Source organism: Excalfactoria chinensis, chromosome 4 (genome assembly GCF_039878825.1).
Source record: "Excalfactoria chinensis isolate bCotChi1 chromosome 4, bCotChi1.hap2, whole genome shotgun sequence".
In the NCBI taxonomy this organism is placed as follows: Eukaryota; Metazoa; Chordata; class Aves; order Galliformes; family Phasianidae; genus Excalfactoria; species Excalfactoria chinensis.
The window spans coordinates 11406925-11432630 of NC_092828.1; the positions used below are offsets into that span (position 1 = coordinate 11406925).

The window sequence follows — 25706 nt, forward strand, 5'->3', positions numbered from 1 at the left end:
TTTATCCGCTGGAAGAAAGAATTCTCAGATCTCTCTCACTCTCTCTGCTCATACTGTTTTATTTTATTTTATTTTATTTTATTTTATTTTATTTTATTTTATTTTATTTTATTTTATTTTATTTTATTTTATTTTATTATTTTCTTTGGTCTGATGTTCTGCTGTAAAATATGCAACAGAAAAAAAAAAAAAAAAAAACAGGTGGAAAATGTCCATTGCATGTTCTCTGAGCTCCTGCATTTGAGAAGCCATTTTACAGCTCTTGGCATTCGTGCTGTTGAAAGAAGAGTTCCAGCTACCACTGGGAGGCTGGTAAATCATGTATTTCTCATTGGACTTTTGTTGAAAGTTTTTGTTGAGGGAAGCAAGTATTTGTCTAGGTTTTCTGCTATCTCTCATCTAGCCTATTTGGAATATAATTCATTTGTCACTGGTGTTATGTCAATATAAAGCTTAAAGGTTCTATAGGAAGAGGGTTAACAATTTCAACCAAGTTATGCTGAGATGAAGCACAGTGACTGCAGAATATTCCAAAACAATATAGTTCTCTGAAGTTTCATATGTATTTTTAGGTAAATTCATGGGGTGACAGCATCAGGCTGTAACTGGGTCTTCTAGAGCAGCTGAAACAACATTTTTTATCTCTTAACAGACAGAAGAACAGTATGCATCTGTTCACTTACAGCACAGATTTCAGTAAGCAAAGGCCTGTATTATGAAAGCAAATGTGAAAATGAAGAAAGATGGACATGATGTTTGTTCCTAACATGAAAGTTTTACAGTTTTCTAAAATGTTCCTTTGATGTGTTCTTTGAGCCTTTCAGCCTCCTTATGCATTAGCATTAAGATGAATGTTCAAGCTTAACACCAAAAAAACAAAAACAAAAACATTTTTTCTTTGTTGCTGAAAAAAAAAACCTGAGCCATACTAGGAACCTGAACAATGACACCTAACTAGAAACCATGTAAATAGAGTCAATCTGTCTTGGTTTTGTGGACCTTAAACTCTTCAACTCTGAATGATGAAGCAGACTAATGCATCATGTGCAACTTGTTGGACCTACTGTGGTACCATCAGAAATATATTTTGCTGAGGTATTAAGTTCATCTTTTGGAAAGAAAAATCTTATGGAATGAATACTTTTTTCCAGTATTTAAGGTGATGTGTGACCTTCATGTCTTCCTGAGTGCACCACCTACACATTTCAGTAACTACACAGGTTTTGGCATCCTGTGGCGGAACAAACTGACTTTTTTCCCAACATAGTCATTAAATCTCAATGTTACCATTAGGAACAAAGAATCAGGTTTTGCCTAAATTATAGAGAAGTATTTAAAGCAGTAACAAAGCAATATCCCAGCAGTAACTTTTTTTCACACATCAGTGTGTTAATAACTGAGGATCAGTGAACTAATACTGTAATTCCACTCATGCAGACAGCACAGTTTTACATGGCATTTGAGACAGGGGTTACCACTGCTACAGGAAATGCAGGAGGAAGATGTTCGACTTCTTAGAGCAGTGCTCAGGTATGTTACATAACTGTTTTTTACATGGCTTTGGTTCACTGGTAGTTGTTGATGAGAAAGCTGGTATACTTTGATGATGCATGTTGGGATGACAGCAGGCATTTGGATGGTGCAGTATTTTAATGCATCTTCAGAATGAGAGTTAGCAGTAGTTCATAAACTTGTTTCTTGGTTACATTTACAACATACTTTGAGTTTAGGGAGCTGGTTTAAAATATATTAGCTGGGTTATGACATGAATAATAGCAAAGCACTAATATTTAGCCTGTTAGCTAGCAATAGAGCACAAGTGCTGTGCAGAAAAACTAGAAATGGGAAAAGTCAGGGAGTCCAACTAAAAGAGGCAGATAATCCAATTTTAATCCTTTTCAAAAAGACTCAGTTTACTTTTTACCTCGTGGCTGTTCAAGTGGCTGTCAATACTGGAAAAACAGTTTGATTCTGGCTGTGATTTATTATTTTTTTTTTATTTTATTTATTTCCCCAAATTCATAGCTTGGAATAAAGATTGTGATGCTGTCACTACTCAGTATTTGCTCATGTTTGCAGCTATCCTCTGGAGAATGATATTATATGTGATGGATGCTGCTTCTGAATTAAGATGTTCTGGGCCAAATGCTGCTCTCAGCTCTGTCAGTAGAAATATGAGCAATATAAAGCCTATTTAACGAGTGATTTTATGGTGGTATAACTGAGTAAGACTTTGTCCTGTTTAAGTATGTAGGTACACTACGGAAAACACTAAGTTTTTTTAATCTGCCTGTAGCTGTCTACATCAGCCTATATCTGCTGTATAGAGCATCCAAAGGAGGGCTACAAAGATGGTAAAGCCTATGAGCAGCAGCTGAGGCCCCTGGTTTGCTCAGCCCAGATCAGAGGAACTGAGTGGAGCAGCTGCAGCTCCTCACAGGGAGCAGAGGTACAGCACTGAACTCTGCTCTGTGTGACAACGACAGAGCCCAAGGGAACGGCATGGAGCTGCACCAGGGGAGGGGCAGCTGGGGGTCAGAGAAAGGGTCTGCACCAGAGGGCTGTGGGCATGGAACAAGCTGCCCAGGACAGTGGGCACAGCCCATGCTGCTGAAGCATTTAGACAATGCTCTCAGCCATGGGGTTTGTTTGGGTGGTGCTGTTGGATGATCCTTGTGTGTCCCTTCCAACTCAGGATATTCTATGATTTTGTGATTTCCCAGGGACTTCTGCTTTTAATCTCCCACTTCTCTTAATCAATCCACAACCTGCAATTCTTCTCTTGCTGGGACAACTATGTGTGCCGATGGGCCAGAGAAAGTAACACTGTATGGTTGGGCTTGTGTTCAGATGGCATAAACCATGCTGTACATGAGCTATAAGTGGGTCTTGTGATTGATCCAGCGCTTTAAATTTGCTTAGTCATTTAATCAATGTCAGAGCAGTTTGTTCTACTATTTCAGTGAAACAGAGTGCGTTCCTTATGTAACTGCTGGTGCACTCAGGGCATGACAGGATTGTCTGAGGTCGGCTGTGTGGGCGGGAGATGAGTATCTACGGTTTCGTGTTCGACGAGCCCCCTTTTTGTAAGACAGGTGCAGGTGTAGAGCCGCACTTTCTGAAGTGGGCAGAGAGGAGAGCATTCTCAAACCCTCCCGCTTTAAACAGTACTTAAATAGTAATGATAATAGATAATCTGGGTTCGTTAGCTGGCACCGTGCCTACAGAACGAAGCGCTGCAGTCGGGCCCCATTGGTCGCCTCCCGCAAAGCAACCACCAGCCGGCTCGGGCTGCGCGGTGCTGAAAGGACAGCTCCGCGGGGCGCGCCGGGCTGCGGGTGCTGCGCGGGGCGGATCCGCGGGCAGCTCCAGCCGCGATCACTTCCGTGTCAGCGCTGCCGCCTCCGCGCCGCCGGATCACGCAGCGGCCGGGGGATGCGGGGCGGAGCGGGGCCGCCCCCCGCACCCCCCCCCCCCCCCCCCCCACTCGGCACCAGCTGCTGCGGCAAGGAGACGGCAGCGGCACCCCCTGCCCCGCCCCGGGAGGAGGGAGGGAGGGAGGGAGGCGGGGAGTGCGAGTGTGCGAAGTGGGAGAAACTCCCCCCGGCTCGTTCGGGGGAGTGAGGGCTTTTTATTTTTCCTCTTTTTTTTAGCCCCACGAAGCCACGTAGCAGCAGGTGACTGGAGCCCGTCCGGTCCCGGCCGAGGCTGGCTGTGCATGCGGCGAGCTCCCTCCTCCCCTCCCCTCCCGCCCCCCGGCTCATTCTTTATACCGGGGGAGCGTGTGCACTGCGGTCCTTGCTCTGGGAATTGCTGCTGCGCTTCCCATTCGTCAGGGGCTTTCCAATCACCTGCCTCTGCCACCCTCTCCTCTGCTCTCTTTGTACTTTATTTTCACGTGCTCTTTACTAACACGGCTATTTTTAAATCCCGCTTGGATTTATTTCGTCCTCTCTCTTTTTCATAATCTTTTTATTTCTTTTTCTGCTGGGGGCGGATGGCGGGGTTGAGCCCGCAGCCTGCATCTCCCTAAGGGCAGCATCCCGGCAGCCAACCCCGCGCCGCCGCAGCCGTCCATTCATTTTTATGGTCACCGGCAGCCTATCCCGGTAGCAAGAAGGTGCAGAGAAGTGGGAAGCAGAGAACGAGCGAGGGAGAGACCCGCGCGGCGAGAATGGCTGAGAGAAAGAGGAACTGGAATAAAGAAGACGATCTGCCCGTGTATCTGGCCCGGCCGGGGACCACGGCGCAGACACCGCGACAGAAATACGGGGGGATGTTCGCCTCTGTGGAAGGGGCCTACGAGAACAAAACCATCGACTTCGACGCCTACAGCGTGGGGAAAAAGGGATCGCGCACCCCGCGGAGCGGCAGCCGGCACGATATGCTGGACGGGGGGGACAACTACAGCGAGACCGCCAGCGACATCAGCGAGGTGTCGGGCTCCGTCATCAGCTCGCCGGGGGAACGGGAGGACAAGACTCCGGGCGTGGAGATCCGCTTCCCGCTGGGGAAGGAGCTGTTGCAGGGCCCCGAAAATGGGCAGGTGAGCGGGGATATGGGGGTTGCGGTTGCCTAAGGGGACGGGAGATGGAGTGTTTTGGGGAGGTCGGGGAGGCGCTGCCCTCCCGTCCTGGCACGGGGATGCTGTGGGAACGGCCGCCCGGCCTGGGAGCAATCTGACTTATGAGCTTCCTGGGGGCGTTTTGCGTTGGGAAGCGGCAGAAATCGCTTTTCCTTTGTAAGGGATGGCGATGAGTTTTTTCCTTCGTGCCGGTAGAACGCCGGCCGGGCGGGGGCGGGGCCGTAGGATCGCCTCTATTCCCCCCTCCCCGCCCGGGACGGAGCGGCCCGGCCCCGCCACGCGTGGGATCGCTTCCCTCCGGAGACCCCGATGCCCTCATTGTGCCCCGGGCAGGGGAGGGAGGGGAGCGGCAGCCTCTGCCTGGGGTTCCCCAGCTGTGGGCAGGATGGAGAAGGCCCACAACCTCAGTTCATTTTGTAGACTTAAGGAAGAAGTGAGGCCGGGGCGGGGGAGCTGCGCCTCCGTCTCCCCCGATCGTGGCAACTGAGTCGGAGGCAGAGCTAGGCCGGCTTCGGGGCTGTCATTGATTTCCCTTTAGGAAGAACCGCGGCCTTCAGCCGTGTCCCCTCACCGCCGCTTGGCACCGCTCTCGGCCACCCGCCTGAGGCCGGGCTGGGAGCTCCGCTCCTCGCATGAATGGGGGCTCAGATCTCCCCAGTGCTCGGAGGGGACGCGGCCCCGCGCCCACCCCGCTCATTGCGGCGACCTTGGGGTCTATGCAGAGCTGCACTGCGGTGTTTCCACCCCACCTGCACCCCCGTGTCAGAGCAGCGGGGAGGGCGCACCCTGAGCATCCCCCATCGCTCGAGACACCCCCGATGCCTCCCCGCCTCGGGGCACATCGCGTGTTGTTCTGCGGATCCCCAAAGTTCTAAGGCTGTGGGGGCGAGGATAAGCCGGCGGCACAGCGGACCCCATATGGTCGCTGGAGCGCTGAGCAGGGATGATCTGGAAGGGGGATGCGTAAGGGAAGCGACCTGGCTGGGAGATGCCACGTGCCTGTGTGCGTGTCGCAGCGCTGTGTGCGCAGCGTTCTCCCCCCGTCTGCACGGCGGGGATTAACATGGGGGCAGCTCCGCGGTGCCTTTCACTCTCCCGGGCCCCCACCCCGCAGCCTTCACGCACGGGAGCCCCGCTGTGCCCGCAGCTCGCGATAGGGCGGCGGCGGGGCCGGAGCCGGGGGCGGCGTTTGCCAACGCCGGTGTGGGAGGGAGTGGCTGGGTTGATGGGCAGGGAAAGGGGGGCCGAGGCGGGGAGGGGGGGTAGGGGTGGGGGACAGGAGGGAAGGAACCGCTTCCTGGGTTGAGCCGAGCGAATCCCGCTCCGACCTGCAGCCGGGAGGGCGCTGCTGCCGCCGGAGAGGCAGCGCCCGCCGACCCCCCCGGGAGCCGCGTCCCTGTTTTATTGCAGCTGGAAAAAAAGGTGCCGGCTCCGCCTGGCGCTCCCCTTCCTTCGGGCGACGAAACTTTGCCTCCATTACACAGCTTCACCGGGTCCCCCCCGCCCCTCCCCAGCATCCGAATTACCCTTATTCCCGTTATCCCCACCGTTATTTTTCTCTCGCTCTTCGGGGCGCGTTCCGGGCGGGAGCCGACATGTCGTACCAGGGCAAGAAGAGCATCCCCCACATCACGGTAAGCGCTGCCCGGCGGTGTCCCCGCGCCTTTGTTAGCGGGCGGGGAACGGCGCTCAGCGGCCGCGCAGAGTCCGCGGGGGGCGGTGGGGAGCGGGGCTCGGGGGTGCCGGGTGCGGGGCCACCCCGTCCTTCCGCAGCTCTGCGCTGGGTTCGGTTTCGTTTCATTCATTTCATTTCATTTCGTTATTATACCGCATCCGTCTGGTTTGATGGCGGGCGATTTCGTTCTGTTATTTTTCCCTCGTACCTCGCCCCACAACCCGCGCCCGACGGCGGTGGTTCGGGGCCGGGGGGCCGCCGGGCTCGGCAGAACAAAAGAGGGAGGGGACGCTGCAGCACGACGTGCCCCCGGCAGCGGGCAGGGGCGGGGGCCGGGCTGGGCCGGGGGTGCGGAGGGGCGGGGGGAGCGTGGAAAATGAGAGCGCCATGATGCCAGCGCCCACACCTCCGCGCTAGGAATGAATCAGGCGTGTCGGGATCAGGAGTGAAAGGGTTAATCGTCACCATCCTTCTCCTGTGTGCATCCAGCGGGACCACAATGGAGAGCTCTTTCCACGGCAGAAAGAAAGGATCTGGGTCCTTTATTCAGTATATTGTTCCCCACAGACCTATAAAAGCAAGGCAGAGCTGGCGGGGAGGGGGCTTCTGTGGGCGATCTCTCCCGAGTGGGGCCACGCAATGATGCTATGGGGTCTATAGTGGACTGGGCCATGCTTTGCTATCGGGAGGCAGGGTTGGGGGTGATGGAGAAGGGGTTGGGGCACTGGGTGAGAGCTTCTGGAGCCAGGGATCAGGCAGCTGGGTGGGTGTGGTGGCTTCAGAGCCAATGCTGCTGTTTAGGGCCAGGGGGGTGGCTTTCAGGAGGGCTGTTTGCTTCGGGAGAAGGCAAAATGTACTCTAAAGGCATCACTTGAGCCAGTGTTACATGGCTGTGAGCACCTCAAGTCTTGTAACTGAAAAATAAAACCAAAACCTTTAGCTCAAATATCTGGACATGAAGGGAACAGCCCTTTTCTGAAAGCATGGCTGAGTGGTACTAGTGGATGCATGGCTACAGTTCTCCCTTTCCAATGGACACCAGTCAGGATGTGAGCATGGCTGCTGTGTGTGATCAATGGGGTACAGCTCCTCATTCTTCAGTCCTGAGAACATGATGTGACCCATACTAGCTGCCCACCTGCTGCTTTCCCTGCACTGGAAGCCCCCCATGCCTGCTGGGTGGATGCTGGCTGCTCTGCGTGGGGCTGAGCCCTGGTGTGCAGCAGGTGCCCACCTGTGGCTGCTTGAGGTGCTCTCCAGTTCAGAGTAGAAGACCCCAGAGGAATTACAAGTGCTTGCCTTGGGATCAACAGTTCATCAGATTCCTTTAGTTCCTCAAATTTCTTTCTATGTGAGGGCAGTGCTGGGAAAAATGGAAGCCCATCGAACCTTTTGAAATAGGATGTGTGGAAGCTTCTACAAACGAATATTCATTAATGCCAGTGTTGAGTTTTATGACCAAATCAAAGGCATAAATTAACATCAGGGACATTGACAGGCATTGGGCTTCAACTGCCTTATTTATTTCCATCTTTTGCACTCCTAGGCCCTCTCCCCTCCAGCATAAGCAAATTAGCACTCTCAGTTACACCTCACATGCACCTCCTTCCCCAGAAACATCCACCAGCTCTGACTGCACGTATCCCCATTCCATGTTCCTCATCCCACACTGAGGAAATGCATCGCAGGTTCAACCTTCTGGGCTCCAAGGAAATGTGACAGCGCTGTAAAGTTATGTAACAACAACAGCAATAATGAAATCATATAAAAAATGTCTTTTGCTCCTGTGGCAAACCTGTGTGAGGATGGGAGCTGTCCCATAGTATCCCACACCAGGCCAGCCCCATGCCTACCCTGCAGTCAGGATTTGATAAGACCACTCTGGGAGTCTGCTGAGGGCCAGGTCTGCAGCACTGGAATCTTCATGCAGGGGGAAACAGGGAATGGTTTCATCTCTGTTCAGGACTGTCCCTCTACATCCCACACAGTGCTTCAGTGGATGATACTGTCCGGTTGTTGGACTGGAGAAACTGTGGCTGCTGTGAAGAGCTCAGTCTTTGAGGCTCCATGGAGTGCTGGAGTGATGTAAAATAGAGATGTGCTGAACTAGTGATTGTGAGTGCTTTGGTGATGCCCTCGGCAGTGTGCTGAGTTATTGAGGGTCTCACCTCCCTGGCTCAGAAGTGTTGGGTGGGGAGAGGACAAGGATCTGTAATGCAGAGGTGACTCTACAGATGCATCTGCAGGAGTGCATTTCTCCATATGCACTGCACAGTCATCCAGCACAGCCATTGCTGAGGTGTTTTTCTGCATGAGGTGGCAATCTTTTGTGCTTGGGTTGTGCTCTCACACAGAGCAGATTTTCCAGGGTGCATTCCTCCGCCTCTTGCTGTAACGTCACCATTGTTCTCCTCCTGTGCAGGATATTGCATGGAATCAAAGTGGAGGGTGACACTGAAATAGCCATTGCCAATCATTGTGGCTTGTGTGTTTTGATGGTGTTTTAAGCAAGTACTCAGCCCAGATGAACTGAACGTTCTAAGTAAAAAAGCATATGGCTTGTAAGATGTCTGTAGCAGGGCTTGTTCCAGTAGCATCTGCAATCATTAAAACAGAATCAGTGTGAGCTCAGTGAGGAGGAGGTGTGAAGACAACTCCACGGAGCAAAGGGAGAAGAGCAGTCAACGTAGCCAATGTATGGAAGCACGTGGGAGAAAGTCAACGTAGCCAATATATTGGAAGCACGTGGGAGAAGCAAAGGCTGTCTGAAACCCCTGGGGATGAGGCAGTATTCCTGGGAGGGGTCCAAGAGTTGGTACTTCCATGGGTGAAGGAGCTGGTGATCCTGAGCTGATAGACAGTATGATGTGGGGGGACAGCTCAAAAGTGAGGTTTTGCAAGGGAAGGATCTCACCACGCTTAGGAAGGAAAGAGAAGAACTGAGATGAGAAGAAGCAGCAGATGCAGAAAAGTGAAGCGAAGGTGGAGAAATTCATAGGAGTGGGCACAGGGAATAATTTTAGTTGTAGTCTTTTGGATTGATCGACATGGAGAGAGATGAGAAGGAAGTAGGATTCGATTGAAGACAGCAGAATACTTTGAGTCATAGGCCCTGGTCTGGATGTGGATCTGTTCCATGTCTCCCCGTTTTTTCCCACCCGCCTCTGATTAACAGTGTGGAGCTACAGATGGGTGTGTGACTTGCCAAAAGGGTTTGAAAAGCTGCTGAGTGCTGGGCATTGGGAACATTTCCCACATTGTTATTCTGCTACTGGTGCAAGATTTAGACTGATTCAGACAGCACTTTTTTTTGTACTGCTTTAAATCTCGTGGGTATGGGATTTCTGGATCCCCTCTTACTCTGCAATATTATATATATATTCTTTTCTATCAGTAGCTTTTTAGTAGGCTGGGCTGCTCTGTTTGCCTGTCTGCTGTGAACATTTGTGAATTCTCATTGCCTGTTGTTCTGGGCTTGAATTTGGCAGCTCCAGAAATGCTTTTGCTGATTGGTAACAAACAATCAGAAACCACCATTTCTATGATTTTGTGATAAGTCTTTTTCTTTCCTTTTTTTTTCTCCAGGAGAGTAAACCCTTGTTTCAGTCAATTCCATCTGCTGCCTTCAATTACATTCACAGTAGGTTCTTTTGGTGACCTGTCTTTCCATCTCCTTCTGTGGAGGTTAAAACCTTTGGCAGAGGGATAGAAAATGTGGGTTGGGATGGTGGTTCCTAGAAGTGCCACTGCCAGTTTGTCAGCCAGCGTCCTCTGTGCCCATGCGGGCTGTCAGTGTTTGAGCTGCCCTGGAGATCTGGGCTGTGTTCTGCTGGCAGCCATTTGGTGATGGAAGGAGAACAGTTGCTGTCTGGGAAGATGAGTAATGAGGGAAGTGGTCGCTGAGGAAGTCTGAGCCACTGTCACAGTTTCTGAGAGCCACCACTGGCAGTGTGCCACTTCCCTGACACATGAGGGTCCTGTTCTGTGCTTCTTCCATAAGAGGTTTATTGGCGCAGTAGAAGGGAGAAGCCTCATTTTCCATACAATCAGCACAAAGGAGTTCGGCAGCAAAATAATTTGTAGTTTTCTGATCCTTGTAGATGTAGAGATGGCAGCCTCGTATCCTGGGACAGTTACTTTGGGGTTACTTTTCCTTGTCTTTTACTTTGCTTATAATTAGATGAAATCTCAGCTTGTAGTACATGTCCAGTTTTTGCTTATGTTCTTGCTGAGTTATAAATGTCCCCACTGTCTGCAGTAAAATCTGCGTTCTGTCATCTCCTGAGCGTGGTAGTGAGGGCAGGAGCAAAGATGATGATCCTAGTCCAGCTTGCACATGACTCAGAAGGAACTGTGGAGCAGCAGGCATTGTGACCTGCTATGACTTGTACATCTACATGCAAACAATATGCGAACAATATGCAGTGCACCCACTGCATTGAGCTGGTCAAGATATGTTCTCCTGTTTTGTCTCTCCTGCATCCACGTCCTCTGCCAGAGAAGGGGTTCCTTATGTCTCAGCCAGCTGTCAGCCACTTGTAGTGCCTCTAACTGGTGCCAAGGCTGATGTGCCCAGGTAACCTGATGCAGGTTTCTGACTAAAACACAGATAAGGCTGCTCTTCAGTTCAGTGGCACGCGGCAGGAAACTGTGCTGAATTGTTGTTATTTATTCCCAAGTTCAGCCTTGCCCGTGACTGGCTTGCTGGGATTTTGAGATCTGCTCTAATTGACATAACCGGTGCGTAACCTGAGAGCTGGGTTTTACGACACACAGTGTGATAAGTTTAACCCTGCAGCCCATATTTAGGTGAAACTCCTGCTGATGCTAGTGAAGATTGCCATCAATGAGATGTTTGTTGTGCTTCTGCTCCAAAAGCAAAGCAAAGATGACATTTACAGTGAAGAAATCCCTATGGAGTATGTAGCTGTAGGAGTAGCCCTTTTAGACTGCACGATTAAGGATGAGAATTGCTAGATGAATAAAAAGCAAGGTCTCCAAAGGGGAAACAAAGGAACATCAGATCTTTTAAATGAATAAAGATGAATGAATATGTTGGCTACAAACCAAGATACAACATTACTACAATCACCATAATCCTTTCTTAATGAATTGCCATATACTGGAATACATTTGTTAAGAAAGAGGCCTTAAAAGCAGATTCTCCTTTAGTAACGTAGCAGACATGATACCTTAAGGATACGATAATTTACAAGTGATTCCCCAGGTCAATTCAGGGATCACACTAGCTAGAAATTACTGCCTATGGAGTGTAACCTAGGCATGAAATTCAAAAGAAAGGGTGGGATAGTGCTGATTAAAAGCACATCTTCTATAAGCAGAGCACACTCATGAAATCTCATTTATAGCTCTTTGATCCTTATGAAAGGATTTTAAGCAAGCATTCCTCGTGGGAAGGATGTCTTTCTTCCTTTGGCATTAAGTTAAAAAATGTTCCATATTTGTAAGTACTTTGCTAAACCCAAGGTAACTGAACCATATTATATTGCAACTGGTTCCCAGTCTGACTGGCTCTGAACATAGGTAGGCAATCAAACATATCTAATAAAGAAATACAATGTGAATCTCTCATTTACTATGGGAGATAAGAAATGCACAGAAGCAGGGGAGAGCTCTCCCTCCGTGATCTGTCAGTGAGAGTTTTGCTTTTGAAGCACTGCTCCCTTACAAATATTCATAGCCAAGGAGAACACAAACATCATCCTGTGGCTTTTGAGCTTTAAAATAGGGATGCTGTGTCTTTTTTAACTCCCAGTGGTCCTTTTAAAGACTTAGTAATAATGGATTCTACCTTTCAAATGCTGAAAAGTAAAGATGAATGCCATGGCTGTATGTGAGATAACATAGCCTAATGCCTTCTTATGTCTGTTATGTTTAACCAGACGTCTTTTAAGCCACATACTTACAGGCAGAGAACTGGAAATACAGGTGAATTCGGAATTGAACTGTTCTTTAACTGCTGTTTAGCATAAAATCCTTCGTCATCTCCAGGGCCCTTCACTATTCTGGATTTTAGAGAATACACCCATTGTTGCTGTGGATATCTGAGTACAATGGTATATTCTAGTGAGTCCTTAGAGTTATGCAAAGGATGAAATCACTACAGAGTGTTTTCTTCTCCCTTAGGCCTGGAAATACTGGGGCTGAAAGTGCTGCAAAACCTTTGCAGTTGGCAATGGCTGCAGCGCAGCAATAATAAAACTCCAAATCCAAGCACGAAGCAGTACTCAGACCTATTTGCTGGGTACATCACGTGAATTTCATTGTAGTTAAAATGTAAATGATTAAACTGTAAATGATTAAAAAGACATTATTTGCTTGATTTAGAGTTGGATGTGTAACATAGACATTCCATTCATGAAAGAAAAACAAAACCAGAATAGAATAGATCAGGGCTGCAGTCTGGACGGATGCTGGTATTTGATTAAAAAGCTACTCCTGAACTTTGTCTGACTCTTTTTGTGTAGCTAGAATAGATAATGTCACATTCTGTCTTGCTTTTTCTTTCCCCAACCTCCATCTTGTACTGTAGGTGTGGTTTTCTCTGAGAGGTGCATGCAAGCGCAGTACAATGGATATTGGTATATCTGCAGAGAGGTGTGTTTTCTACAGCTTGTGCTGCATTGTGCCATGGCATGCTGCACCATTTTCAAATAGTATTTATTTTGATATCAGTTCATGCCAGTTTTATTCCTTCCATCGCTGTGATTTTCAGAAGTTCTACAGGACTGAGGAGGTAAAAAAATGTATTTGGATATTGTTGTGTGTATTAATTTTCAATAGGTGTAGCTCTGAGCACAGTAAGTAAATGAAAAAGGGGATAATTATAAATTTCTACGCAGTCGTTCTTCCTCTAACATTCAAATCAATCAAATCAAAAGTTTGGATCATTTTGATCTGAAGATGGAGATAAATGATTTATTAATCCAAGGGATTTGACTTCCCTGGCAGTTGTGCAGGGTGATGATGCAGAATTTAGGCCCCCCAGTAGCTTTAAGCACACTGTGTGGGTCGCTGCATGTTGGTTCACACCCCTGCTCAGCTCTGCTGGCCCTTTATCGTGGGGAACACTTGAAAATATGAACAAACTTCAGAAAGAGCTGAGCCAAGCTGATTTAAAATAAAACCCAAACATCAAACCAGGCAATTTGTACCAACTGTCACCAGCCTACAGATGTTTCGTGTTGCTCATGCTGTAGTACAGACAATGGCTGTAACAGAGCAAAAGCCTGACGTCTGGGCTCCTCCTCCCACAGCAAGCGATGCCGAGGCTGTGGCATCTCCTTCTGCTGCCATGAAAACTGCCATCATGTCACAGACTAAGCTCAGTGGCTTTGCTGCCAGATGAAGCAGGAGAAGCCGGCCTGTGATCAGTGGAATGTCAGCAGGAAAGCAGTGCTTGGTGTTTGAAGGCAGAGTGATAGAAGCTGAGCTGCAAGGAGCTGGAGCGTTTGCAAAATGGAGCTGTAAGGATGCACAAGGCCCTGCAGCTGTCTCACCCAGCCACAGACCTGGAAGCAAACAGCTTTGCTGCAGCAATAGATGCAGGAGAAACACCCCAGCTCGATGCCTCCATAAAATGCTGAGCAATTGTATGCACTCACAGCGGTGCTTTCCTCCCCTCCCATGTCAATGAGTGGGGATTTTTGTCTTGAAGCCTGACACCCAGTGAATCGCTCTGTTTCAATGTTCATTGTAATTCCCCCTCTCACTGCGCAGAGTTCCTGCTGTCAGGCCCATAAAGGCCTGTACTGTGGTTGCCGTGCTGAGCAATGAGCTCTCTGTTGTTTGCACTGTGAGAACACACGGAGGTCAGCCCGTGGCTGGGGGCACATCTGAGAGTTGGGCAAAGAAAACGTCCTGCCTGAGGGGATTTATGGCTGGGAGTGGGAAGCGTGGCCCAGCAATGCATGATGGAGGCCTGCATTTGGGGCACTCCTCCCACCCTGCTTTCCCCATGGTGCAGCTGTCCTCCAGCCTGCAGTGCTGTCAAGGAGGACTTGGGTCACAAGTTTTTCTGGTCATTTGGCACTGTTTGAAGAAAACTGCAAAGTCTGATTAAAGATGCTGCTACCTGTGTTCACCTACTAGTGTCAGAGTACCCTTCATAGAATCATTAAGGTTGGGATGACCACTAACATCATCTAGTCCAGCATCAAAATCTGTGGGTTTTTGGCAGCCTTATCTCCCGTGGCTTCACATTCCTGGCTGGGGACATTAGCCAGCATCCAACTCAGGTACAAGATCTGCTTCCTTTTGCAACAGCTTTGGAGGGTTTGTTTTTTCTCTTGGGCAGAATGATGTCAGGAATTTAAACATTGAAAGGCTCACTGAATTGTGGTTCTCTTTCTTCATCAGTTTCTTGGACCATCTGAAATGCTGAATTCTATGTATTATGCATCTTTTCCTGTTTTGAAGGGAAAAAGTATAGAACATCCCTATAAGCGTGCGGATTTTTGACTTGATAGCAGTGGCACATGCAGTGTTCCAGTAGCACTCCCTGTCCATATCAATGAGCTCTTGCCTCTTTGTGGTAAGACAGTGTTGACGTGTAGGAAGGCAGTTCTCTGTGGGTCAGTGGACAGTGTATAAATCATTATGGTGAGGCGATGTTACTGCCAGCATGTGGCAAAATAATTTATGACTTTTCAGGCTGCTGATTTGCAAGCACTATAATTATGAGTGACAGCAGAGAGACTGAGAAGAGAACATGGAGCCCATTCTGGCAAGTTCCAGAGTGAGGACTTGCATTTGTCTCCATCCTTCAAGGCAAGGATTCCAACACCCAAGGCAGGTCCCAGGGATGTACTGCAATGCAGTTCTGGGCCTTGATTCCCCCCTGCTTGAGAGGAGCCTCAGACTCTCTGTGGTCACGCACTGTATTTAAAGTGTCTTTATAAACAATGGGTGGTTCTCCCTTCTTGCTTCTCTAGATTCATATAGAGGGCTATATAGGTTTCAGACCTGCAAAGAATTTAATACAAGCTCGGTGTCCAACATTAGGCCTATATCAAAGAAGTTACTTTGAAGAAAGGTTATTGTAACACCCCTAGTTCTGTCTAAGCATTTTTTATCTGTCAATTTTTAGGAGCTCTCAGTTGTCGTCTTGGTTTTATAAGTGATAAAGTGTATCAAATTGTTCACTTGTTTTCTAAACCGGGAACTTGAGACCTGCCTGGTTTATGTGTGTGAGTCATCCTGTAATTAAACCAAGAACTGAGTCAGGAGTGAGGAGTATAAAGCATGGATAAAATAGATTCTGAGTTATTGTTTGGCGAGCCAAGGAAATAATTTATAATAAATGGCTTATTTAAATATATGAATGGGGTGAGAAGGTTCTCACTGCTTGAGTTTTTCAGCATTCACAGTCACTTGGCAAAGGTCTTTCAGAAGCATTATGCACTGAAGTTGCAGACTTCTCCTGTCTCTGGGTAGGGTGCTGGTGTTTCCAGCCTAACTCCTTCAGAAAGGGAATTAAAACTCTGCTTCTTTTGAACATACTGTGGTAAAATTTGCTTTCTCTAAAATGTACTGAGCAGAGTGTAGCCATTTGAATAGAGGAAAGCAGATGGTTGTTGTGGATGGTGTCACAGCAGATCTGATACAAGAGCAATTCTTCACTGAACTGTTTTGGCTTTGTGGCACTTTGGAATATATGAAGAGGCAGTAGTCTTGTCTGCTGTTCTTCATGTAATATATGATATTTCAGGTAAATTTAACTTTGATAACTGCACTCCTTCTTCCCTAAAGGAATGATAGGCATTGTGGGGAGTCCCAGCATTGACTGCCCCCAGTTGCCTGTCTTGTAAGCATGCTTTGTGTGCACATGCAGGGGTCAGGTACCAGATGGCAATTCAGGTCTCCATGCAGAAGCAGCCAACTGGAAGCACAGTACAAGTGTGAGCTGTGGTTCATGCATCTTTGCAGGGTTTCTCTTTCCTGTTTGGCCTATGTATCTGGTGGGGTGATGGTAAAAAGTGGATGTAGCAGGACTTCAAGTATTTCCATATTTTCTGCTTTAAGGGTGGGACCACTGTGATGCCTGATGTCCCAAAACCCAGTAATAAGCACTCAGTGAAACTATGGTTTTCCCTCCCACTACCTATGTACTCACCCAAATCTATGGCATAGATCTGTATGTAGGGTGAGTACTGTGATGTTAATGACTTTGCATATACAATAAGCCTATTTGATACAGTCAGTATGTTGTTATGTTTATTTATTTGAACAAAACTGCATTTCTTCCTTCTCTTCCCTCCCAGAGTGACCGACTACTCATTAAAGGTGGAAGAATTATCAATGATGACCACTCCTTCTATGCGGACCTATACCTGGAAGATGGACTTATAAAGTTGGTTTTTTAAATATTGAGCTTTTCTTTTGCATGCCTGTTAGTATAGACCAATGTGATTTCTTTATGGCACTGACCTCATTCCTTGCAGCTAACATCTTGGTTTCCTCCTGATGTGGAGTCATTGTAGAAGAGTCCTAAATAATGAAATTCTGCCATTTAATCTTTTGCTAGTGTTAGATAGGTAGAAAATTCTTTGGCTGTAAAGGGAAAATGTTTGCTTTTTGAACAGTTCATTTCTAGCTTTGTCCAAAATAGTCAAACCAAGGCAGTCAGGTAGAGTCTCTCAAAGCAAGAAGTAGGTATATACAATGAATATTTTTTGAGTCTGTGTATATAGCAGGAGGCTTATTACAGCTTCACTCTCACCCCATCTGATCATGGCAAATGCAGCCATGCTGTACAGGATTGTGTAACGCAGAAATATGTCCATGACCTGTTACACAAGTCTAAGGAATGGAGGGAAGAGGGGGCTGGACTTGATGATCTTTAAGGTCTTTTCCAACCTGAGCAATTCTATGATTCTGTGATTCTGTTGTGTGTTCTGTTTGTACAGTGGTGTTATACATTGTTCATATGTCTCTTTTCTTGCTTAGAAAAGGTATATGGTCTTCAGTTTTCACATAGTTAGAAAATCCTACTGATTTATTGACTGTATAATATAGGAACTGGGAAAGTGTTCCTCAGATGGATAAGAAATACATACTGAAAGTCCAGTAAAAAATAATGGAGATGTCATACTTGGACCATGGAAATGAGAGCTTGTAGTTTTGATGAATTATGTGTGTGTGTAAGCACTATAATGTACATAGGGATCAAATATTTTTCTCAACTTCTGAACAGTCTCTTTGATGACCTCACAAGTTTGGTCTCCAGAGGCCACAATTTAATGCACAGAAACATAATTATGGTTATATGGTAAATAATTAATTGCCTCCTTGTTTTCAGAGTTCCTTTTCTTAAGAAGATATTATCAGATTAAAAGTCTGCTTCTTTAAATGTCCGTGCCTATGTACATTATTCATGACTTAGGTTGTTGCAACTGAAAAAAATCTAAACTTATTTTAATATCTTAAATTTTAAAATGCCCTCATCTTTGCCAGAGGAGGGAAGTTTGCTACTGAACAGCCTGAGTTGTGACTGATGTTCTGAGTTTAGATGACTTGAGATTTTTCTGTGCTCTGAAAAACTCGGTAGTTAATTTGTAGGTGCAGCCTGGCGTGAGTTGAGCATGGGTCCTGTTTGTGTTCTGATGGTAGATTCAGTTCGGAAAGTGCTGTGTTTTCTGGGATTGACCTTTATTTTCTCAGGCTGAAACAGCTCAGTGTGTCAAAGTGTTTAACATAGTTGTTAGGTGTTGTTCAAGATCCTTTGGAGTTGAATCTTGAACCTCAATCAGAAACGTTTTAATTGATACCCTAACTCTTCAGCTGTAGATCCAGCTGATAATACAGAATTCTTTCCACAAAATGGAATGGATGCTAAACCATTCTCATAGAATAGGCAATAGTGTGAAGGCTTTGCCAGGATATGAAGATCAGGGATCGTTTTCCTATTCTGCAGTGGAAACTGATTAGAAAATAGAGGTTGAGTTTCTCTTGCAGACTAATGAAATGAAGTAGGGTCCACTTAAGACCTGCGTATCTGCAGATTGTTCTGCAGAGAGGAGTGCACATATAAAGAATACACTGAATACATTTGAAGATTTTCTGTAGTTTGGAAGATGGTAAAGGCTTTTTCCTACCTGTCTGGGCTCAAACTGGCTCACCATGTACAGAAGACCATGGGATTTTTTTTCCAGCTGAAACTCAAGCTGTGCATGATGAAATGGGAGGTGAGAGGCTGCTCTTTGGTATCTAGATAGTAATTAAGATATTTAGTAATTTAAATTGCTATCAGTACATAAATAATACATTTTATCTACATCTTTCCTGTGTTTGTTATGCACATAAAGAAATGAACCCTGGTCTTGGTCCAAGCAGTAGGTCACACTGTCTGTTGCTGTCCTCTGCTCCAGCCCTGCCAAAGGAAGGTGTGGGATAACTCCTGGTGCAGGGAACAAGTGTGCAGGATGGGTCACTGGGGACCGGAGCTGGGTTAGCAGCAAGCCAAAGTAGAGGGAGACTAAGATATCTAAAAGAGATCTGGTCTCATTAGTGGCTGGTATAACTTAACTAAGTTCTGGGGGAGTTTTCCAGCTTCCTCAAGTTAAACTTACAGAGAGTCAAAGCCTGATGTGCTTCCACTGTTATTCCTTTACTCAGCTTGCATATGGCAGAATGTGCCAGCTTGCTCAACTGAGAACTGTAGAGTGTGTCAGCTTTCCATGAGTCTAATTTTTCTAGTTTGCTGAGTTGCTGGTGCATCAGAAAAGCAGCTCAATCATTTATATTGTGCATAGGATGGTTACCTGTGCTGCTGCATTTTTTCTCCCACAGGTAACTGAACCCTGTTCTTATTGACATACATTTAGTATTAACAAGTGAGAAATCCAGGAATCTTGTCACATTATCTCTTTATGTTTGAATCAGTCAGAGTAAAAATAACCTTGAATACCTTCTCTCAGCCTTAATCTTTATGCCAGGCAATAGATGGAACTGGATCCTGACAGGTAGTAGCGCAGCGTCATCTACAAAGACCATTTGGTCCTGTATCACTTCAGCATGGATGACTCCAGTGACTGCCAAATAAGCTGTTGCTCAGTAATGAGCAATGAGTCATCAAAAAACTTCAGTACACACTTAGCACTCTTTTGCTTCATTTGGATGTGTGTTTTCTTGAATAGGGAACTGGTAAATACTGACTGTGGAAGGACATGAAAGTGAATTGTTTTTATATTTTTTGCATAGGTATTATGTGGTGTGGTAGCCCTTGGAGTGCAATTCCACCTTAAAGATATTTAAAGTAAATAGATGGTAGTAATTTATTTATTTTTTAATTTCCAAGTCACGCTGTACAAGCCTGAGGATTATTTAGTTCAAGTTTTGGGAATGGATTCAACTAACAAAAATCAGGGCAGCGCATTATTATTCATGAGGCTACCTAACTTTCTCTGTGCTCTCAATCTGCTTGTGGGCCGGAGTGCCGTATGGTATGCCTTTGCAATTCAGTTTCTAACAGCAGAGAATCTTCTTGAGCCGTGTTTGTGCTATTTGAACGTGCTGGTTTGCTTTTGCATATCAGTTCCATGTTTGTCATGGCACCATTGGCATTCCCCACCACTGTAAACAGGTTATGGCACGCTCCCAGTGCTGTATGTGTTAATGAATATTAGACATCAGATATGGAGCTGCGTGTCTTTAAGCTGTGATATTATCAAGTCTCCTGAGCTAAGCACGTTTGGATTTGCTTAGCACTGAGGTGAGACTGCAGCTCGGGCTGCTCAGGGGTGTTTGCTCACGGAATGGCTGTACTTCCCTCCAGCAAAACCCCACAGTGCTGGGGGAGCCCAGCTGTTGGAGGTGGCATTTTTGCACAGGGTATGAAGCAAATTCTTGACCTCTTGGGGCTGTTTATTAACTCTGGTGGTTTGGCCAGATTCCAGTTTGAATAATTACCCTTGCATTTTCACTGATATTAATTAACGGTTTTATTCATTTTGTGTTCTAACTTGTTGTGATTGGTTGTTAATCGGGCACTGTGTTTTGCTCCATAAGTGGGAGTTGCATTTTAATATGGGAGAAACAGATGCAGCAGCTCAGATGTCTGGGGTGTTTGTTTAGCTGTGGCTAAATGTTATTTTATCCCAGACAAAAGGAAATTAAGGCAGGGACTGACTGCGTATCAGAAATATGAGGTCAACTAAATGAACTTAAACTGCGTTATGATTGTCTGTAAGCCATAGGGGTAACAGTGCAGAGACACGGCTCCCACACTTTTCCTGTTTGACAGTGCAAAACAGACTGTAAAAATGTAATGTGGCTTTAAAATCTAAAGGTCAGTTTACTCAGTTATGTCTGTGAGCGCTCAAAGTATTTTGATTGTAGGTATCTGGAGTTCACTTTATATCAGCATGGGGCACAGATTAATATTTTTAGTAGTGAAAACAATCCTGTTTTGAAGATCTGTGAGGAGAATGATAGCAACAGCATTTAAAATCATTTCTACTCAGTTGTGTGGAATGTTCCACTAAGGTTTAACTGCAGGAGGAGGATGAGGAATATGTGACATGGTGGGCTAGATTTGCTTGAGTCTCAAGTATGTATTTCTGTATCTTAGCATATTTATATTGCTTTTTAAGGATAAATTCACACTGCTTGATTACAAAGTAATTATGGCTCCTTTCTGCTGTACATTTTGCCTCTGCCATATATTTGCAATTCTAGCTTACTGCCATATTTGATCTATGTTTTTCTGTCTTCTGATAGGAAGGAAACACTTCTTTACACAAAGGGTAGTTAAACACTGGAATAGGCTCCCCAGGGAGGTGGTTGAATCACCGTCCCTGGATGTGTTTAAGAGCCGCTTGGATGTGGTGCTCAGGGATATGATTTAGCAGAGGGTTGTTAGAGTTAGGGTACTATGGTTAGGCTGTGGTTGGACTTGATGGTCTTTAAGGTCTTTTCCAACCTGAGTAATTCTATGATTTTATGATTCCATGACAGAAATTAATTTTAACTACTGGAACTCTTAAGAGAATGTTAACTCTAGATATTTGTAACTGTTTAAAGATAGAGTGCTCAAGTTTCATCTTCAGTCATATTAAGAAAAAACCCAGTTTTTAGTGTTGGCACATTACAACTTTTTTATTGGCCACAAGAGCAATGCAATGCAATGAGAGCCTGTGGCCCAGCTAACAGACTCGTGGATGCTTTGTTCTACCAGTGCTGTGCAGAACAGACAGAGCAGGTGGTTTAGTTTCTCCCTTCTTTTAAGTCTCAGTTCTCTCTTCTTTTTGTATGGTCCTTAGTTTTCTCTTCCCTGTGCACCTCAGATATGTTCTGTCCCCTTTGCTTCACTGTTTAAATAAAGTAACATTGCTTTTCCTTGCTGCCTAGGCAAATAGGAGAGAATCTGATTGTTCCTGGAGGAGTCAAGACCATAGAGGCTAATGGGCGCATGGTTATCCCTGGGGGAATAGATGTCAACACCTATCTACAAAAGCCCTACCAAGGAATGACTACTGTTGATGACTTCTATCAAGGCACAAAAGCAGCAGTTGCAGGGGGCACCACCATGATCAGTGAGTACTGGCAGAACTCTTCCCATCCCAAGTCAAAGCCCAGGTACTGTAGGTGGAGACAGCTACAGGAGGCTCTGTATTGATATTCTGGTATCTTCTCCAATTACTACTATAATAACAATTAATATAACAATTAATTAATACTATAATAACAAATTTCTGGATGCTGCTTTGGAGATCCCAGGGGTTGCCTCAGAAATAAAAGTGGCACAGGAATTATTTCTTGGATTTCCCTCTGAAATACATAACAAGCATAGGGAGTAATATACTTACTATATAGTAATGTAGTTAGTGCTATAATTATATGACACAGACCATCTGGCAAAGATCTGTTGGTCCTACTTAGTGACATTTCAGAGACTTTGGGAATAACGAGATGCTTATTTATGAATTTGGATTTGGCGTGAAGAATGGAGGAAGTTCTCACTGGAGCTGTCCTGGAATCCTTGGTGGATAGAAGTGTTTCTTGTTGTTACTCTGTGTACTATATAGCAGGACATGACTCATCTATATCCTGCCAGCAGTGTAGAGCTGCCCAAAGACTTTCTCTCTTAATTGGGATGTGGCTACATTTACTGAGTAGTATTGCCTATTACCTATGTTCAGAAGCAAATATCAGCTGTCAGGATGTCTGACAATAAGCAAAAAGTGCGCTGCTGTTCATTACTTTTGTTAGAAATTTTTCCAATGTATGTTCTTTCAGTTGAAGCTTCCTGTAAAACGTTTTGTTTGCATATGCCATCAGTAAGCCCATCTTACTTTGTTTCCACAATGTCACGTGACGTAGGTAAGCAAAATGATAACTGTACATGCATAAGTTATGTCATATGACTTAGTGGCATTACCACATGCTGAAAACCTTAAGACAGCCAAGATGTGTAATTCCAGCACATGCAGTCTGCCATGTAGTATGGCCAAATGTTTGTGCTCTGCATTTGGCCATATTCCCAAGTCTGGCTGTTGAGAAAGCAATCAGCATCTTCATTGATACATTAGTAAGGCATGGTGAGCCAATACAGGGACTAGGAGGCACTGATTAATCGTAATGCTGTGAAATACGTAGAAATGGATCCATGAGGTAATAAGTACAAGTAAGTCAAGTTAGGTCTTCTCTTAGAAAACAGTGGGAAGTTAAGTATGTCCTAAACCATGAGATATTCAGGTCTCTTGCCGTGCATCTGTTATTGCTGTACCAAGCAGCTTGCCACACTCACCTTTAGCATACACTGTCCACAGAGTCTGTTGTGCCTGAGACAGCAGGATTTGGCTAACTTCCTAAAGTTACTGTCTGCATAGAAAGTGCCCTGAAGGCTGTTGTTTTGGCTGAGATGCTGGAAGGCTTGTTATAGGGACTGAGGAAGTCCAAATAGTGTATAGTCCGAGTAAGAGACACTGATTCTCTCTTTCAGTTGACCATGTGCTTCCAGAACCTGGAACAAGTTTACTGACATCCTTTGAGAAGTGGCACGAGGCAGCTGACACCAAATCTTGTTGCGATTACTCTCTCCACGTGGACATCACTAGCTGGTATGATGGGATTCGAGAAGAGCTGGAAGTACTGGTGCAAGACAAAGGTTAGTGAGTGAAAATAAGCACCATTTCTGTGTTTATTAAATGTCATATGGAGGTAAAATTTGGTACTAATTTAAAGAATACATGAACCAGAAGAGGAATGCACAGGTGCTGGGTATGCTTCCCAAGGCTTTACCTGAAAATATACATTACTTTGAAATGTTGTATTTCCTTGCTGCTTTGTGTATGGACTTCGAGGTTTGTGCATTAGAGACCATTTGACTGCCTCAAATTAAGCCCAGATATGAAGGGCCGGCTCATCGTGTGTCTGAGAGAGTCTCATCACAGGCTGTTGCAGATTTCTCAGCAGTTTCTCAAGATAATTTGCTTGTCAGAAATTATTATAGAAAATGCCTATATTTTTAAAATAGGTTCAAGTTATTAAAGAAAAGAGAGCTTAATGTTGGGTACCCAGTAATGAAAAAGTGTCCTGATTTTCACAAGTTCTTGGTCTCCTGTGGCTTTCCCTAAAGTTACTAGAAGATGTTTTGTATCAGGACTCAGAAAAATCTAGGTCAGTTATTTAGGAGTCTGTTTAAGAACTCAGGGGCTTGATTCGGTTCAATTAACAGGTCTGCTATCATGTGACATACTGTAGGTAACCCTTCCTGACCTGCAGTTAGCATTCCAGAATAGGACAGACAAAATATCTAATAAATCCTCTTCCACACCTGCTGCTTCAGTGTAGGACAGTCATATATGGCAGGGCATCTTGGTAGCATCACATACTTAACGTGCCTTCCGAAAACAAACTGTGGTCTAGTTTCTGTCTGACAGCCTGGATTTTCTATCCAGAAACATATTTTTTCAAGTGTTATTTATTTAGTCTGAGGAAAAGGAGGCTGAGGGGAGACCTTATTGCCGTCTTCCAGTACCTGAAAGGTTCTTACAGTGAGAGTGGGGCAGGTCTCTTCTCACTACTGACTTGTGACAGGACAAGGGGAAATGGCCTCAAGTTGCGCCAGGGCAAGTTTAGGTTGGATATTAGAAAGAACTTCTTTACAGAAAGGGTGGTTAGGTACTGGAATGGGCTCCCCAGGGAGGTGGTTGAATCGCCATCCCTGGATGTGTTTAAGAGCCGTTTGGATGTGGTACTCAGGGATATGATTTAGCAGAGGTTTCTTGTTGTGGTATTGTTTTGTGATTGTTCTTTAAGAGATAGGCTACTGGTTAGGCTGCGGTTGGACTTGATGATCTTCAAGGTCTTTTCCAACCTGAGTAATTCTATGATTCTATGATTCTATGATTTGATACATTCTTCTGATATTTATTAGGGAGAATATTTTCTGAAACAGTATTAAATACCATGAAAATCAGAAAGACCCTTTGATGGAAAATCTTTAGTACGTTAATGCATCATTCTTCAGAAGGTGTAGTGCTAGGGATGACTAAGATTTGAAAAATTCTCTTTATGTCACAGTATACCATGAGGCAGAATACCATATTTTCAGTGTGCAGTTGTTCACTGGGCTAATGTGGAGGTGCTCTTGTGGGGGAATATATCTTGTATTGCAGCATTTTAGCAGTACACTTGCTATATAACCAGTTTTTAGGGAAAAAAAAGCCATTTCAATTAGCAAGGTGGCATATCATTTAGAGAAACTGCTTCTGGTCTTCATTTGGATTTTTGTTTTTTTTGAACAAAGTGATGACATCTGTCAATACTGATGTTGCTATTCCTCTCCTATCAGTGCTAACACGGACACACTGAAGTGCATTAGCTGAATATCATATAAGAGTGCTGTGCTCTGTTTCAAAGGTTAGATGATGTTTTCTAGAGCTTCTGATTCACACATGGCTCAGCACTTCCAAACGTACCTGGGGCTTACATTAAGAGCCCAGTGCTCAGTTGGGTTAACAGTTTTCTCCAGCTATAGAAATGTGAGTTTTCACTCTTCATGGAATGCAGGAAGCTGTTCATCCATTTCTGATCCTTGATAGCATCTTTGGTCACAGCAGTGCTAAGAGATCTCTTTTGTTCTTCTGGATGCTGTAGTGTCTCAGTCAATGAGAATTACTTTTGTGTGTGGGGAGACACAAGGTATGGATGAGTATGAAAGCACAAGAAATATTTCAGTGTGGCAAGGACTTTCAAATTAATTGCTACTATCTGCTGATAATTGGAAACATTTGAGCCAGCTGGTGCAAATAGACTTGATATGAATGGAGTGACACTGGTTTTCATCATCGGAGAATCTGGATTGAATTTAATCTCGGCTGATTGTTTGATGGGGGAGTTAAGCAAGGAGCATCACTCAGTTAATCATGTTTCAGTGCTGTGTGTGCCTACTGAAATCTTGGTATGAGTAATGGGAGCTCA

The 25706-nt window shown here is 45.4% G+C and overlaps 1 protein-coding gene across 2 annotated transcripts in view; it reads left to right on the forward strand.

Annotated features, from left to right (window-relative positions):
* Positions 1–3485: 3485 nt before the first annotated feature.
* CRMP1 (collapsin response mediator protein 1) overlaps positions 3486–25706 on the forward strand; it is a 43388-nt gene continuing 21167 nt past the window's right edge. The window contains exons 1-4 of one of the 2 annotated variants that reach the window (XM_072335678.1): positions 3486–4546; positions 16544–16632; positions 21630–21814; positions 23224–23388. In XM_072335678.1, coding sequence (XP_072191779.1) covers positions 4175–4546; positions 16544–16632; positions 21630–21814; positions 23224–23388 — 811 coding nt within the window. In that variant the 5' untranslated portion in view covers positions 3486–4174. Of the gene's footprint in view, positions 4547–5857; positions 6220–16543; positions 16633–21629; positions 21815–23223; positions 23389–25706 lie in introns of those variants that run through there. The other variant, XM_072335679.1, reaches the window with a different exon arrangement.